This window comes from Haemaphysalis longicornis, unplaced genomic scaffold (assembly GCF_048455015.1).
Source record: "Haemaphysalis longicornis isolate Haplotype H1 unplaced genomic scaffold, Haemaphysalis longicornis Haplotype H1 scaffold_12, whole genome shotgun sequence".
In the NCBI taxonomy this organism is placed as follows: Eukaryota; Metazoa; Arthropoda; class Arachnida; order Ixodida; family Ixodidae; genus Haemaphysalis; species Haemaphysalis longicornis.
The window spans coordinates 101,898,034-101,913,232 of record NW_027526225.1 but is presented as its reverse complement, the minus strand read 5'-3'; the positions used below and the strand labels follow the sequence as shown (position 1 = coordinate 101,913,232).

The following is a 15,199-nucleotide window of genomic DNA, read 5'->3' as shown; positions in this document are numbered from 1 at the left end:
GTTGAGAAATGATCCTCCAGCAATCCATTGAGGATTCGGGCCGTTAACATCTTTGCATACGGGGGGAAGATATTATCAAAGTTTATTTCAACAGATGACACACTAATACAAGTGGAGGGGAGCCGGAAAAGGTCTGCGTGAAGTGGGGTCTCTGGAACCGCGTCCACTGGATGCCTTGAAAAAGATCAGGCCTCAGACGGAAAATGAACTGTGCGTCATGCAGTGGGGGTTCAAACAATTTGACAAAGTTTAATACGGTCAATAATTGGAATCTAAACTTCAGTGGAGGAAATCGTGCCTCAAGGAGTAAAATATGGTTAGCGACATATTTTGGCAATCCCAAGCATAGTCGCAAAGCCATTCTCTCGACGATAAATAGGGGATTTAATTTGTACGCCGCACAACCAGAAAATAGGACGCAGCCAAACTCTAATACCGGGCGGACAAAATTGCGATATATGTGTCTTGAGCTCGCAGGCGACGAACGACAACCTCTTCTTCTTCCTCTCCTCCTTGTTGGGTAGCAACGAACGCGTTGAACGTTTTGACCTCTTCCGCCAATCTTTGGTTGGCCAATCCATAGGGGGATCCTCCCACAATCATCATCATTCCGCCGTGTATGGCAGCAACGAGGGAAGGGACAGGGCCCGAGCAAGAGGAGCTTCGCCACTAAAAGCAGAAAATCCTCCCTGCTCCGTGTTTCGCTGCAGTTGTAAGCGCGATGGTTGCCACGAAAGCGGACTGTATAGGCGAAAAGTGCACGCGAAAGGACGTTTCCATGCAGTGCCTAGAAATGCTTGATCGAAAACCGCAGGACTTTTTGCATTTATTCGCAACCTATGACGAAAGCTGAAGTTACCTCCGCGACCCCGATTTGAACCAGTAAACAGACTCAGTAGTGAACATCAGCAGGTTAAACTAAAATACAAATGTCATCTTGTCGGCTAGGAAGGTGGTGCCTAATGTTTTTTTTTTTCGACAACCAGGGAATAATCTTTATCTACCAGACCACTTCCACAATGGCAAGACAGCAAAATGCGAGTATTGGACTGTTTTGCAACGTGCTTACCCAACAATCTTAAAAAAAAGGTCGTAAAAAGGTAGTAACGGCCGTATTTACTAACTCCTTACGAACCTTACTACCCCGCGGTTTTGAACGTAGGCTCTGCCACTAACAACTGCAAGGTTAGTAAATTAACTGAGTGTAGGAAGTAGTAGCACTAGATTAAGGTTGTGCTTATGACTAGGTTGTGCATGACCATTAGGTAAACGCATGTAGCTCAGAAGAGTGCTATCGCTGGGACTTTACAGTCCCAGCGATAGTGGTGTGGTGCTTGCTGCCTGCTTTGGTTAGTAAATCTGACAAGTGCTACATTTACTACCTCCATTTACTAAGTACCTAGTGTATGCTGGGGCAAGTAACTTGTTAGTATTCCATTAGTGAATGCCCCGACCTTTTTTTTAAGAGCGAATGAAGATGTCATCGCCGCCCTCAAAGCGTATTTCGTTGCACTTGATATTTGGTACTTTTGTGCCCTATTCAATAATTGGGAGCTCTATGGACTGAGTGTGTGGCCCTCAACAAATCAACAAAAAAAAACGATATCTGTTACAAAATAAAAGCAATTGTTTTCAAATATGACTGTATTTTTACCATATACTTATAAAACAACGGAGCCTGGAATTTGAGGTAGCTAAGCTAGAAGCTGACACTGTGTGGCATGAAACCACGGTAGTCTTCTAACGTGGGGCATGTCACACATAAGCCATTGTTAATTGGGTCTGCTTTCCTAGTTGCAAGATATGACCCGTAATTAAACATAGCCGGCTGCACACAGCCTGCAATGTAGTAATACACCTGGAGACAAGACTTACATTTTTGGACGTGTTATTATGAAGTAAACCACCCGCACATAAGTTGGCATCCGTAGGGCAAGTCTACGTGCAATCAGTATTTTACGAGACAATTTCTTCAACAGACAGAACGGTTGTGGCGCGTGGTGAATTTACGCTTGGCGTGGAAGACAAACATGAGTGGGTGAAAGAAGAAGCAAGCAGCCGCGCGTGAGGAACCGTGGCCCTGCGAGGCCTGGGTGCCCGGAGGTTCCCGCGAGACAAATTCCAGCGTACCATGACGTCCGCGACAGCGCGGCAGAGCCTGAATGGGATGGCCGACGCGTACTCGCAGGGCATGGTCACCATCCTGGAAGACCTGCGGCGGCGACAGGTCTTCATTGACGCCGAGGTCGTGTGCACGGACGACGGGAGCCGCTTCCCGGTGCACTGGGTGCTCCTGTACGCGGCCAGCCCGTTCTTCCGCGACCAGACGGACGGAGGACAGTGCCAGGACGCTTCGGAGACAGCTGCGACCGCCAAGGACTCGGGAGGCGGCAGCTCTGGGTCGCTCAAGGCGTACCCCGTGGATGGCGTGCGCGGGGACGTCATGGCGGCCCTGCTGGAGTACGTCTACACCAGCAGGGTGACGCTCAGCACGGACAACGTGCTCAGCATGCTTCTGGCGGCGCAGCGGTTCCAGGTGAGGGCGCTTCCTCGGTCACGGCATTGCAGGAGGACGCGCCCCTAATTAGTCGGTCTGCGCCGGTGTGCGCACGCCTTGTTCGAGTTTTATCAGCTGTGTCTCACGAAAACTGTACCCACGGTTCAACTAACCTTGCTTGAACTTGAGCTACGCCTGTCTTGCTTATGTCGGGCGACGCGTCGGCATTAAGCAGAAAGTGCTGGCTATCCAAGTTTATCTCTATCCAAGCTTTAGCCCAGTTTTAGCCAAGGATAGCCAGGTTTAGGGCTACCCAAGCCACTGCCAACGATGTGCCCTGTTCAGAGAGAGTGAATAATCAGGCTTATATATACTCGGTTACAACTCAAGAACGGCACAACCTCGTGTAGTGTATCACTCCGCCAAAGCGCCGGACCCGTGACGTCAGTGCGCGCGCGTTTCGAAAGGGGTTTGCTATGAATGCGTGATATCGTCTGCCTTGTCTCACGCAGTTTGTTTGTCGTCACTGGAGTCGTTTATGAGCATATTAAGTCCAAAAAATCACGAGAACGTCTCACTCCATGTTCAAAATATTCCCAGTAACGCCCTACTTGCGCCGCACGGAGAAACATCCGGCTACGGTGATAAGGCACAGCGGCAACTTCCGGTGCCGTTCTTAAGTTGTCACCGAGTATAGTGTACCTCGTTACCCACACAAAACGCATTTTTGTGGAACGCCAATTTATATTTGAAGGCTCCCTGACCGAACTAATACAAACGGATAAAAGCAGCGACCATGTCGAAATCGCCCGAATGTCCGTTTCACCACGGCTGTAGTGCGCGCCCTCCCCCTAATTCTCCTCCTGATCGTCCCTCGACATATCCCTCTTCACACCGCCTCCCTTCAAAATGTGTTATCAGTATAGACCATGCTTGCATCAAATGTATTGGTACAAACCTGTTTGGTATACTGTCTCTTATCTCGGAAGCCCTGAGAATCACCACCAGAAATTCCTCGCGGCAGTTGCTTCTGAGTGCGTGAGCACAGCTCCCGTAGCGTCCTTGGAATAAATACACCACGAAAACTCAATGCAGCGGTTGTTTCTGTGGCGTTGGTAATAATAAAAAAGTACCTGGTTTGCAAAGCGGTGGTGGTGAAACGCCATTTATTGGCCTCGGGTTCGAATCCGACGTATGGCAATTTGCTTTTTGTTTCGTTTTCACATTTTGGGAAGTTTTGCACATCTGGGTTTCCGTAGGAAACTTTTTTCCCTCTGGTTGTGCTCGGTGTAGTTGGGTTAGGTTCGTTGCAGTTGGGCTGGAATAAGTTAGGATATGTTACGTGGGGTTCTGTTGCGCAAGTTACGTTAGGCTATGTTAGTTGAAATCGGGTATTCACTTTCTTTGCTTGAATTATAGTTTGATCGCGCTACGGGAGCATTTTGTTTACCTGCGCACGCGCAATGCCGGCACGTGCGGGAGGAAAAGCAAGCACAAAAAGAACAGAACTCCCGCTGGCGCAGCTTCAGGCAGGGGGCGCGCGAGCACTGCGAAGGCGGGAAATTTGATTTGCATTGGGTGGTTGTAGCAGTGAGCAGATAACGGCGCTACAGCCCGTTATGGCGAATCACTGCTCTGAACTTCCGACAGCTTTCACATTCAGTGGAATGGCTTTAATTTTTCCTCTTCTCAGGACGCCCAAAGGGTCACGGTATTCGACACTCTTGCCCTCCCACCGTTGTGGCAGAGATGTCCGACTGTTCCCTCCAAACTGCCACTGGATGATGTCCCCAACGGAGTCATGTCTCGTTTGGCACGAGACGCTCAGTGGCCGTTACGATGCCCTCCGCATCTGCAATAGCACCCGCTTCCCCCAGACACGTTGCGTGCGCTCCAAACCCACCTGGCAATGCATGTGAGTGCTCCGCTTTGAGACATCTTGCATGATCTACTTTCGTTTGTTGTTGAAGTTGAAGTTGAAAGTTTATTGCGACAACATGTACAGGAATGGCTATACAGTTGTCGATGGGGATGGTCGAAAAGGCTACAGAAAAAAAAAAAGCCCGACAAGGTGACGTCCCCCTCCCCCCTCTCGTTTTGTGACGACTCTGCCGGAGATGGCACGTCCTTTGTGACAACAAAAAAAAAACAACAGAAGAATGCACACAATTCACACAGAAAATCAGCTTTCAGTTTTCAGAAAGACACAATAATTACAAAGAAAATCCCACTAGAAAAAAAAAAAAAACACATCAGACTCAGATTTCAGGAAACAATAAGTAGAATTCTAGATTTCACAGTAAGAAAGAACAAAAACAGTTCTCAGTTTTCATTACAGAACAAGATTTCATTAGGTGAAAAAAAATACCTCTATTTTTTCTGAAAGAAATAAAAAAACATAATACACGCTTTTTACAGTAATTCTAAAAGGTACATGTCTAATTTCTTTTTAAATCCCTGCTCAGATTTAGTATCTTGTGCCATGGTTAAAATTGTGGGGTGACTGTTTAAAAAGTTGGGAATCTGATAGCTCAGTTTCTGGAGGCCGTGGCCGAGGTTGAGAAGTTTCTCGCGGCTCCAGGAGAGCCGTGCTGCGCATGCGCGAGGAACAGTGACGTCACACGGCGCACAGAACGTTGCTCGCTGCCCGGCGTCTCTCACACACCCCACGCTCCCAGAGTCTTCTCCGACCTCCGTTCCGCACGTGGCGGCCCGGTCCACTTGATGATCATGCGAGGGGTGGCCGGGTGTGGAACCGATGGCTCGTGCGTCGCAGCAATACCGGAGTGCGTCTGTGGAACCAGCTTAGCTCTGGGGCGATCGGTGACGCTGCGCCGGAGCCGCTTGATAAATATACATGTCACATAATGCGTATACCCTGTGTGTCTCATTGAAGCAGCAGTAAGCATGATAATCAAGCTAGTCCTAGACAACCAGGAAAGCTAAGAATAACTAGCCGAACCTTAGCTCACGCTACGCATATCCTGGCATAGCCGAGCTAAGCCACTGCTCATTTTTGCTTGCAGATTGACAAAATTATCCAAAAGTGCCACGAATTCCTCTCCAAAGACATCAACGTGGCCAACTGCGTCCGCATATTGGAGTTCGCCAGGGAACACAAGCACCCGGGCCTCGTGGATATGGCCGTAAATTTTTTCTCCGAGAACTTTATCCAAGTATACGTGGCGCTTCGGCGAACACACTTTCCGGCGTACGCTGAGGCCCGGCAACACCGTGTCGGTCAATTTCTGCTGTCGCAGGTCGCAAAGCCGAACCAAGATTTTGTTCGGATCTCGTACGACGACCTCAAGGCGCTGCTCACCTCCGACGAGCTGAACCTCCCCGACGAAGCCGACGTTTCCAAGCGGCCATGAAATGGACCTCGTCCGACACTACGGCGAGGCATGATTACCTGCCCAGCCTCCAGAGCGCTATAAAGCAAGCCAAGTCCGCATTCATGCCTCGAGCGCCTTTGAACTCAGGGAAATCGAAACCCTGCATGCCGAATCACCCAAGTAAAGGCAATTTCTCAGGTTGAGTCCGAAACGACACCGGCAAAATGAGTTTTCGCCATACGAAACAACAAAAACCGTGCCACTCTCGCGATGAGAACAATAGTTAAACAGAGCAAGAACAGCTGTATAGAGCGGCAGTGTAGTATAGAAATAGTATAGAGAGGCTATCAAAGAAGCCTAGACGTCATTCCAAGTATGTCAGGATGCATGCAGACGTACCCTAAAATGGGGCTCTTACTGGGCATTAAGAGCGGCAAAAAAAAAAAAAAGTTTCACCTTAGCGGAGCTAACCACTGATTTGGCGCTCTTTGCCCCAGTTGGCCTTGCGCCGTAAAATTACAACTATCACCATCATCACTTTAGCGCAGGAATGGGGTGTACTTACAGCCAGTATGTTGACTCCTTACACAAGATGGGAGCCCACCATGGCAGCCTACCATTGTCCCTGAAGATGAAAGTGTATGGCAGCTGCATCTTACGGGATCTCAACTGCGGGGCAGGAACTTGGAGGCTTACTAAGAGGGTTGAACTTAAATTGAGGACAACTCAGCGAGCAATGGAACGGAAGATGATAGGTGTAACACTGAGGGTCAAGAAGAGAGCGGAGTGGGTCAGGGAACAAACGCGTATTAAGGATATATTAGTAGAAATTAATACGGGCAGGACATGCAATGCGAAGGCAAGATAACCATAGGTCATTAAGGGCAACAGAGTGGATCCTTGGAGAAGGCAAGCGTGGCAGGGGGTGGCAGAAGGTTAGGTGGGCAGACGAGATTAAAAAGTTTGCGTGGATAAATTGGCCGCACTTAGCGCACGACCTGGTCAATTTTAGATTAATGGGAGAGGTATTTTCCCTGCAGTGTGCGTTGATAGGCTGCGGCTGCTGCTGCTGCTGCGGCTGCTGCAGCTGATGATGATGGTGGGAGCGTAGTTATCTTACTCCACCCCTTTCGCTCAACCTAGTACACTTGTAGGGAGGATGAAAACGTACGTGGCTGTGGCCATCTCGCAGAATAACGTCCACGAAAGATAATTTTGCGAAATGGTATCTTCAAAAGCCCCCGGCATCGTCCACTCCTTCACCGGTAGCTCGGTAATGGTGAGAATTTCGAACGTCAGTATTTCAGTTAACAGACGCATCGGTGCCAGGCGGGTCCATTCGTGCAGGAAATCCTATTAGAGCGCTGGCTTCTACCCAGTTCTCTATTGGCTGCCCCTGCGTCGTTTAGCCAGAAGACCTCTTTACCCGTGCGGGCCGTGTGCCCCATGGGCCCTCCTTCAACAGATGCAAATCATCATTCAGTAACTTTTGAAGTCAAGTTCTATTTTCTTAGCATTTTCTGATCCTTTTCGCGAATTCATTGGTGCACTCAAAGTACCTTTTCCTCCACACCACCGTACTAGTTGCCGGTATTTTTTGTAGCTAAGCTTTCTTTGCCTAACCGAAGGCGACCGTCTACCCCGAAACGCAGTGCAGGAAGCCAACATCATCTGAAGATGACGATGACGATCCTGGGTGAAGTGAAACATGGTTGATGCGCCATTGACCAAGGATCAGCATCATCGTCGTTGTCGTCGTCGCAGACCTTTCTGTTGTCAAAAGCCAGTGTCTCCTAAGTCCGAAATGCAAATCGTTACGCCCAAAACGCACATAATCCGTTTCCCGTAAGGTACATCAAGCGCCCTAAGAAAAAATGCTTCCCGCGGTAGGAATCAAACCCGGTTCCCCAGCGTTATGAAGCCATTCCGACACGGTCGAGGCAGTTTAGACTTCGGACTTTGACTCAGGGTTCATGGGGGAAAGCTGCGCCTTTTAACCATCTTTCCCTTAAAAATAAAAGGGGGAGGGGGATTTATATTTTTTAACATTCTCGAAAAAAAATAATAAAATTACACGATCTCCCCGAAGGGAACTATGTGGTAGTGCAAAGCAGAATTGTTGGCGTCCATTCAGCTCATCGGACGGTGCAGCGTGTCTCAACCGAAGGAGCAACTGAGGAAGCGGCGCGCGGACCGGGTTTATTATATAGAGCAGATGGAGAGGAGAGGAGGAGATGAGAGAGGAGACGCGCATGCACGCTTATCGCGCAGCTGGCATGTTGCCGTTATGTTGAATGATCTGGTGTTTAGTAGGCGCCAGAGGGAATTCCGCGTCCGGGTCCCCACCGGTGGCAAAGGCACGCAAGTACTGTTGTGTTACGGTGAGTAGGCGGTGGTGCTCGAGGCGCCGAAACTCGTACATCATGTTCTTGTCGATGTTGTCGTCTCTGTGGTAGAGAGAGAGAGAATAAAATTTATTTAATGAGAGGAGTCAAGCGGGCGGTTTCCTCAGTTCAGTCTCCGTCAGCGTTGGTGAGGTAAAGGTTGTTGACGTTGGTGCACCGGCTGAGAGCAACGTACACGCCCCCGTCTTTGCAGCTTTGTCTTCTTCTTCTTCTTCTTCTTCTTCAGCGGTTCCCCTACGGGAAGATGACGACGGTGGTTGGACGCGAAGCTATCTTGTGATGGATTCTTTGGTTGGCCAGTCCCTAGGGGCATCCTGCCACAAGCATCATCAGAGGCACTGCGGACGGGGCACGGACGCGGGATATCCCCCCCCCCCCCCCCCCCCCCGAGCAAGAGACGCTAACATCCTCCTCTAAAGTTTTCAGTTCGTCGTTTCCGTTGACGTTCAGCTTCGCGTGCCTTCGTTGTATCAGTAGCTTCTTGGCGTAGTTTAAATGAGTCAAGGACATAAGGCGCATTCGTAGCACTTGCTCCTGTCTCGGTTTTGTAGCGCGGTGGGAAGAGCGCCGCGTACCTCCCGTTGCGGCCAGAGAGTCGTGGGATCGAAACCGGGCGCCGCTGACTCTTTCTTTTTTTATAGTGTAGGGGGAGAGGTGCGGACAACGGAAGAACGCCGGACATAGCCCCGAGCAAGAGATGCTTTGCGTCTAAGACGGGTGTCTTTTGTAATGCATGAGTCCCCGTTTGAGGTAGCACGAGGCTGTGGTGCATGGTCGCTATGGGTGGGGATAGTCGGCCAGACGTGGTGGGTTGAGATGTAAATTTGCGTGGTCCACCGGGTTGAGGGAATATCGGTAGCGTTCAGAATGACGTGCTAGGGACGCCTTGAGTACACGGTCCCTAGGGAGCCCAAAAGTGCCTCGCCAATTAAACGATGAAGGCGCGGCAAGCGCGGCACGTGTAGGCTTCCTAACGGTCCCAAATGAGTAAATACCCGCAAACCCACCAGGAAATATATGATATATATGATGAGGCATATTGGCAGGGCGGCAGCAGGACGTAGAACCGCAGAGAGGCTTAACTGAGGTCCGAAAAGGTTCTGTCGTGCGCGCTCAGCTCTCGCGCTCAACACGCCGATGGTGCAGATGATGACGATCTTGTCTCTCACGGGGATGATTCGTGTGACTAATCTGTGTCGCGTCCAGACTCTTTCACTTCGTCGATATTAGCGGCGTGGGCAACATTGTCTTTGACGGTTGTTACACTCCCTTATCTTGACGAACGTGCGCCGGGGACGCTGGGCGGTCGCCGCGAGGCATGCACACACGAGCGCTCGGCGTTTTCTTGGTTCCTTTTAACTTCCGGGTGGTCGCCGAAATCTTGGCCGATATCCCTAAGGTGGTATTCTTGGCTCCAAGAACGTGCGCCGGGATGCTGGGCGGTCTTCGCGAGGCACGCACACACGAGCGCTTGGAATTTCTTGGTTTTTTGTGGCTGCCGGGCGGTCACCGGGTTGAGGGAATATCGGTAGCATTCAGAATGAAGTGGTAGGGGCGGTTTGACTATACGGTACCTAGGGAGCCCAAATGTGCGTCGCCAAAAGATGAAAGCGCAGCAGGCGCGGTACATGTAGGCTTCCTAACGGTCCCATACGAGAAGAGGCTTAGCTGAGAGAGAGAGAGATAAAAACACTTTATTCAAAAGCCCGGTTAAGTGCGTTGGTCCCAAGAGGTTCTGCCGTGCGCGCTCAGCTCTCGCGCTCAGCACACTGATGGACCAGATGATGATGATCTTGTCTCTCACGGGATGATTCGTGGGACTAATCTGTGTCGCGTCCAGATTCTTTCACTTCGTCGCTATTAGCGGCGTGGGCAACATTGTCTTTGACGGTTGTTACAGGATGAAAACTGTGCACGCCTTGGAAAAGATGCCGAAACTATCGAAAACTCTTCAATAAAATGACAAAAATGTCATACATCCCGAGACGGGGCAAAAGCCTGCCTCCCCACTGAAACACCTTGTTTTAAAGGGACCCTGCAACACTTTTTCTCAATTTTTTTTTCGACATCTTAAATGCTTTCAGAACGTAGTCGCCCAACACACCCGGTACTTAGATTCGGGGGTCGCAAAGTAGTCCCCAGGCAAAAATTACTGCTCTATGCTCATCAGATAACCTGGAAACCTGCTCCAAAGAGTTTTCTCTCTTTCCCGGCCATGACATATTTCGGTGGCCCGAATTACGTCACTGAGGTCATGTAGCGGCTGTTGGTCGGTTTTCCTTCAGTTGCAGCAATGAATGCTTTTCGATAGCGACTTGAAAAATAAAGCCACAAAAACAAAGCAGAAACGGAAGGCGTATCTGGTGCGGCGAGCAAATCACGCAGTGCCGCTTCCTGCTGCCAATAACTGTAGCTTTCGCAGGGCTTCCAGAGACGCGAAGGAAAGAGTGAAAGCGTTTGTCGAAAGTGTTGCAGGGTCCCTTTAACCTGATACTTGCGTTAACTGATCTGCCGCTGACGTTACCAAAAATCGATACTGTACAGTTCCCGTCGGCGTGGTCAAAAATGTTACCACTAAACGCAAAGCCCAGTGAGAGTTTGTGGTGGGATGCTGACCGTCGTCGGCATCACTGACATCATCATCATCATCATCATCATTGTGGACGCAACGTCAACCACCACCGCCTTCTCAAATGGGAGCGTGCGCGCGTGCACTGACACTCGTGGGTATTACTCAGAGAGAGAGAGAGAGAGAGAGAGAGAGAGAGAGAGAGAGAGAGAGATAATCACTTTATTGAGCGTTCTGTTTGGTCTAAGGGTCTGAGTGGCCCCCGGCTTGAGCCGAGTGGCGACTTCGGTAGTTCTGTTCTCGCTGGCAGAAGCTAGCGCTGTGATTGCGAAAGTCTCGTATGCGCCAGGATAGCCGGATAAAAGAGAAGGCGAGAGTAAAGTTTGAGGTCCGTAACTGACCTAGCTTTGTTTTTTCCATCCGCCCTTTCAGCTCGCATTGCTTCCTATTTCCTGGTGCCTTCGTGAGTTCATGTTTGCCGCCACGTGATACATAGATATCTACCGTCGCCCTTTACGTGACCAGGATTTGCCACATCTGGCACGATTTTGTAACGACGGGGAGGAACAAACTTTATGTGGATCTAAAATTTATTTTCTGGGCCCACGGCAGTGGAGGTCCTAGTTGCCTGCCTTTTAGCGCTTTTGCGCTTTGAGTACAAAACGAACAGTCGTGAGTAACGTACTTCAAGAGGACTGTGAGTTGGGCGAGTTGGTGAGCATTAATTAATGATTAGCGGCGCACGAAAGACGAGACACAGTCCGGCCGTGGTTACTCCCTTCTGTGTGTGATCGTTAACGATGAGTCGTAAGTAAGTATCGACTTCGCAAGCACTGCCTAGCCCAGTGGTTCTCAGCCATGACTGCCCCGGGGAACCCTTTTGGGTTTGCGGAAGTCATGGAGGACCACACAATGGAGCACAGGTTGATCGGTGTCATAATGTCAAACAATTCGCACGTCTCCCACACACTTATCCAATGACTGCCTTTTCTGCTGGACGTTAATGACGATGCGCCTTATAATGTTAAACAATTTGCTCTTGAATCTAATAGTGTTTTAAACACCTATATGCTGCCTCTTCTGTGTCTTTTCTTTTTTTGTTCTCATAGCTGGCGTGCTGTGCAAAAAGCAGATGTTGAAATATGTGCTACGCGGAGGAACTAAACGCACATGTAATGCGGCGAAGCCACCTTTTTTTCGCATTCTATATGAAGGGAATATTGGGCTTCCAGAAGCCCTAGGATTTAAGGGTATCAGAGAGGAAGTTAACTTCAAAGCTGTCGAGGGGACGAAAAGAAGATTAGAATGCTGGTGGATGAAAAGCAGAGAGGGGAGTATTGCCTAGGACAGTTACCACCTGTAACAGGAAAAAAAAAAGTATTTCGGGCCTAATAAGCTTTAGTGCCTGCCCTAAGCAGCGCTAGTATTAAACCAAGAGTGTAAAACATGGTTGTATTAGTCCTTTTTGGTAAGATGACATGTCATCACCCCGCTTCAAAGGGGAAACCAATAGCAATCATCATCATCATCGGCAGCAAGCGGCTGCTGGCAAAAGAATGGCAGGGGGGGAAGTTTTGAGGGAGGCTTCGCGGACCCCCTGCAGGGTCCGCGGACCCCCATTTGAGCTCAGATCTGCAATCAGATAGGCTAGACTCTAGCCTATCTGATTGCAGAACGTGAGCAAGCGGGATAAGGCAAATCATTTTGAACCGCGAATTAGCGGCAGCTTCAGGTCAGCATGTGCGGCAGAGCAGCCGTTCAGTTTTTAAAAGTAAAATTTAGAAAATTACAGTGGAGCTTCTATGTTGCTTCCGAAAGCAAACATGTTGCGCGGAACCGCGAGGGAAGCGGGTGGTGTTCCGGGACATTTTAGGTAATGCCCGGTAATGTCCTGGAACACCATTGCAGAATGTCTTTCTGGGGTTTGGGGGCTCGAATGACTGATTCTGATATCCTCAGAATCAGTAACTTGACCTCAGCTATATCACTTCATTATATTATGCTTAAAGCTTCATGGCAAGGTATGAAGCTTGTACTTCGAACTTAACTAATTTGCTTTCCGCTCGGACATGTTCAGTAGACCATACAGAGCAGATTTCGTGATAGTTCAAACCTACGAGCTACTCGTCCTCCGCCCCCCCCCCCCCTTTCCTCGCGGCACTACACGCACTTTTGTGTAATCGAACAGCAGAGGTTAGATCTGCTGTTACACTATGTGAAGCTTGGTTGACATCAGACATGGCAAAATTACTTCTAAATAGTAATTAATTTACATTACTCATTACTTTCCTGGAATTCTCTGAAATGTAATTAAATTACATTACAATTTACAGGCGGCTGGAAGTAATGACATTACATTACTATTACATTTCAAAAGTAATGAAATTACTTTGAAATTACTTTAACAAAAATTCATCACTCATACACTACCAACTCATACACTCTATTTACACTCGTATACATACATATGCACTGCAATCTAAAAAAAAATGGGCCCATCTCCCCGCGAGGGGGACTCGAGTAAATGCGTCGCATAGGGGGTGGTTGTATTGCGTTAACGTTTAGTGTTTGGGGGGTTGGTGCTATCACGTGTACACCACGCAGCTATCACGCCGCTAGCACGCCGCTGAGTCGCCAACGCACGCCGCTGACGACGTAGTTTGAATGAGTCAAGGATATAAGGCGCGTTCGTAGTCTCCCATTCTGTGTCGGCTTTGTGGCGCAGTGGGAAGAGCACCATGTACCTCGCGTTCCGCCCACAGGTAGTGAATGCGTTGTATCAGCAGCTTCTTGACGTAGTTTGAATGAGTCAAGGATATAAGGCGCGTTCGTAGCCTTTGATTCTGTTCCGCCGGGTGTTAAAACGTTTTTCTTTAAGCTTCATGTTGGTGTGCTCCCGGTTAAAACGTGGATGCTTGAGAAGGGTTTGTTCGTGCCCTGGGGAGCAGACTGCTGGCTATGCAAGAAGCCGGAAACTGTTGAACATGTATTTTTGGACTGTTGGGATGCGGTGTTTCTGTGGGATGTTCTTCAGAGAACTTTGAAAAAGGAACTCCCCTTGGATCCTCATGGTATACGGTTTCTGGCAGTTGAGAAGGATAATGGAGTGCCTTACGACCTATTGATGTTGCTGGTCCTCCACGGAATATGGAGGTCTCGATTGGCAGCTCGTTACTCGGACGTTGATGGACGGCCCGCGAGGCAGTATTTATGTGAAAGTGTTCATCGCATTGTAGAAATGTGGAAGGGTCAACCTTGTACACCCGAGTGGCTGCAGGAAGTAGAGAAAGTGTTGTCTATGCCCCGTTTTTAGACATAATACGCTGGCTTAGGCAAAGCTAGCGTTTTTTTTTTATCTGTAGCACGTTTTTGTGATTCCTGAAACCGGTAATAAATAAAAAAAAAGGCTTTGTGGCGCAGTGGGTAGAGCACCATGTACCTTGCGTTCCGCCCGCAGGGTCGTGGGATCGAAACCAGGCGCCGGTAACTGTTATTTCTTTGTATAGTATAGGAGGAGGCTGGCTGCTGCGGACGCCGACGCACGGGTGACATCGTGAGTTATACAAATGCTCTGCTTTTAAAATATTGGTTTATACACCAAACTTAAGTACAGTTTATTTACAGTGCTATACATTGGTATGTTAGATATCTTTATTAGGAGCTGCGATAAAAGTGGCCATCGGAAAAGTGTCCCCATTTGTACGGCGGAGTGTATTGAACCGACGCCAATTTGAATCGCAGCTCCTTCTGAGATGTAAAGATATCTAACATGTAAATGTATAGCGCTGTAAATAAACTGTACATAAGTGCGCTCCGCTGGCGCGGATGACGGCAGGTTTGTGTTCAACATAATGAAAAAACTTTTTAATCCAATGCCCAGAGATGCCCAGAGACTCTCTGGTCATTGGAACACTACTTGGTTAACTTTTCTTGGTCAACTTTTTATGCCGTAAGAGAAGCTGACAGGCTATATCGCGGTCAAAAGTAATGGGGAAAGTAATGAGTAATTTCCATGAAATTACTGGCCAGAAGTAATTTATTACATTACTAAATTACCAATACTCAAAAGTAATTCATTACGTTACTCATTACAGCAAAAAGTAATTTACTTACTGTAATTTCATTACTGCCAACTCTGGTTGACATTACCTTCTGAGAATACGCAAATACGTCTACCAATAAAATTTCGAGTGCTGATACACATGAAGGTATCCCGCTAAGTATTGCTGGATGTCGCGCCTATTAGATGTATGGCGAGAAAAAATCGCCATTTCCCCGGCCGTCATGCACGAGAAAAAAAAAAAAAAAAAGTCCGAGCCTGCCAGGATTCGAACCTGGAATCTTCTGATCCGTAGTCAGACGCGTTATCCGTTGCGCCACAGGCCCGATTGGG

The 15,199-nt window shown here is 48.7% G+C and overlaps 1 protein-coding gene and 1 non-coding gene across 2 annotated transcripts in view; one reads left to right on the top strand and one right to left on the bottom strand.

Annotated features, from left to right (window-relative positions):
* The window catches only part of LOC144163116 (uncharacterized), a 15,903-nt gene extending 9,627 nt beyond the window's left edge, over positions 1 to 6,276 (top strand). The window contains exons 2-4 of the mRNA XM_077693927.1: positions 2,189 to 2,536; positions 4,191 to 4,412; positions 5,524 to 6,276. Of these exons, the coding sequence (XP_077550053.1) occupies positions 2,189 to 2,536; positions 4,191 to 4,358 (516 nt within the window). The 3' untranslated portion in view covers positions 4,359 to 4,412; positions 5,524 to 6,276. The remainder of the gene's footprint in view (positions 1 to 2,188; positions 2,537 to 4,190; positions 4,413 to 5,523) is intronic.
* Positions 6,277 to 15,119: 8,843 nt separating this feature from the next.
* Positions 15,120 to 15,192, bottom strand: Trnar-acg (transfer RNA arginine (anticodon ACG)). The gene has a single exon. It is a non-coding gene; the product is annotated as a tRNA-Arg (tRNA).
* Between the last annotated feature and the right edge of the window lie 7 nt (positions 15,193 to 15,199).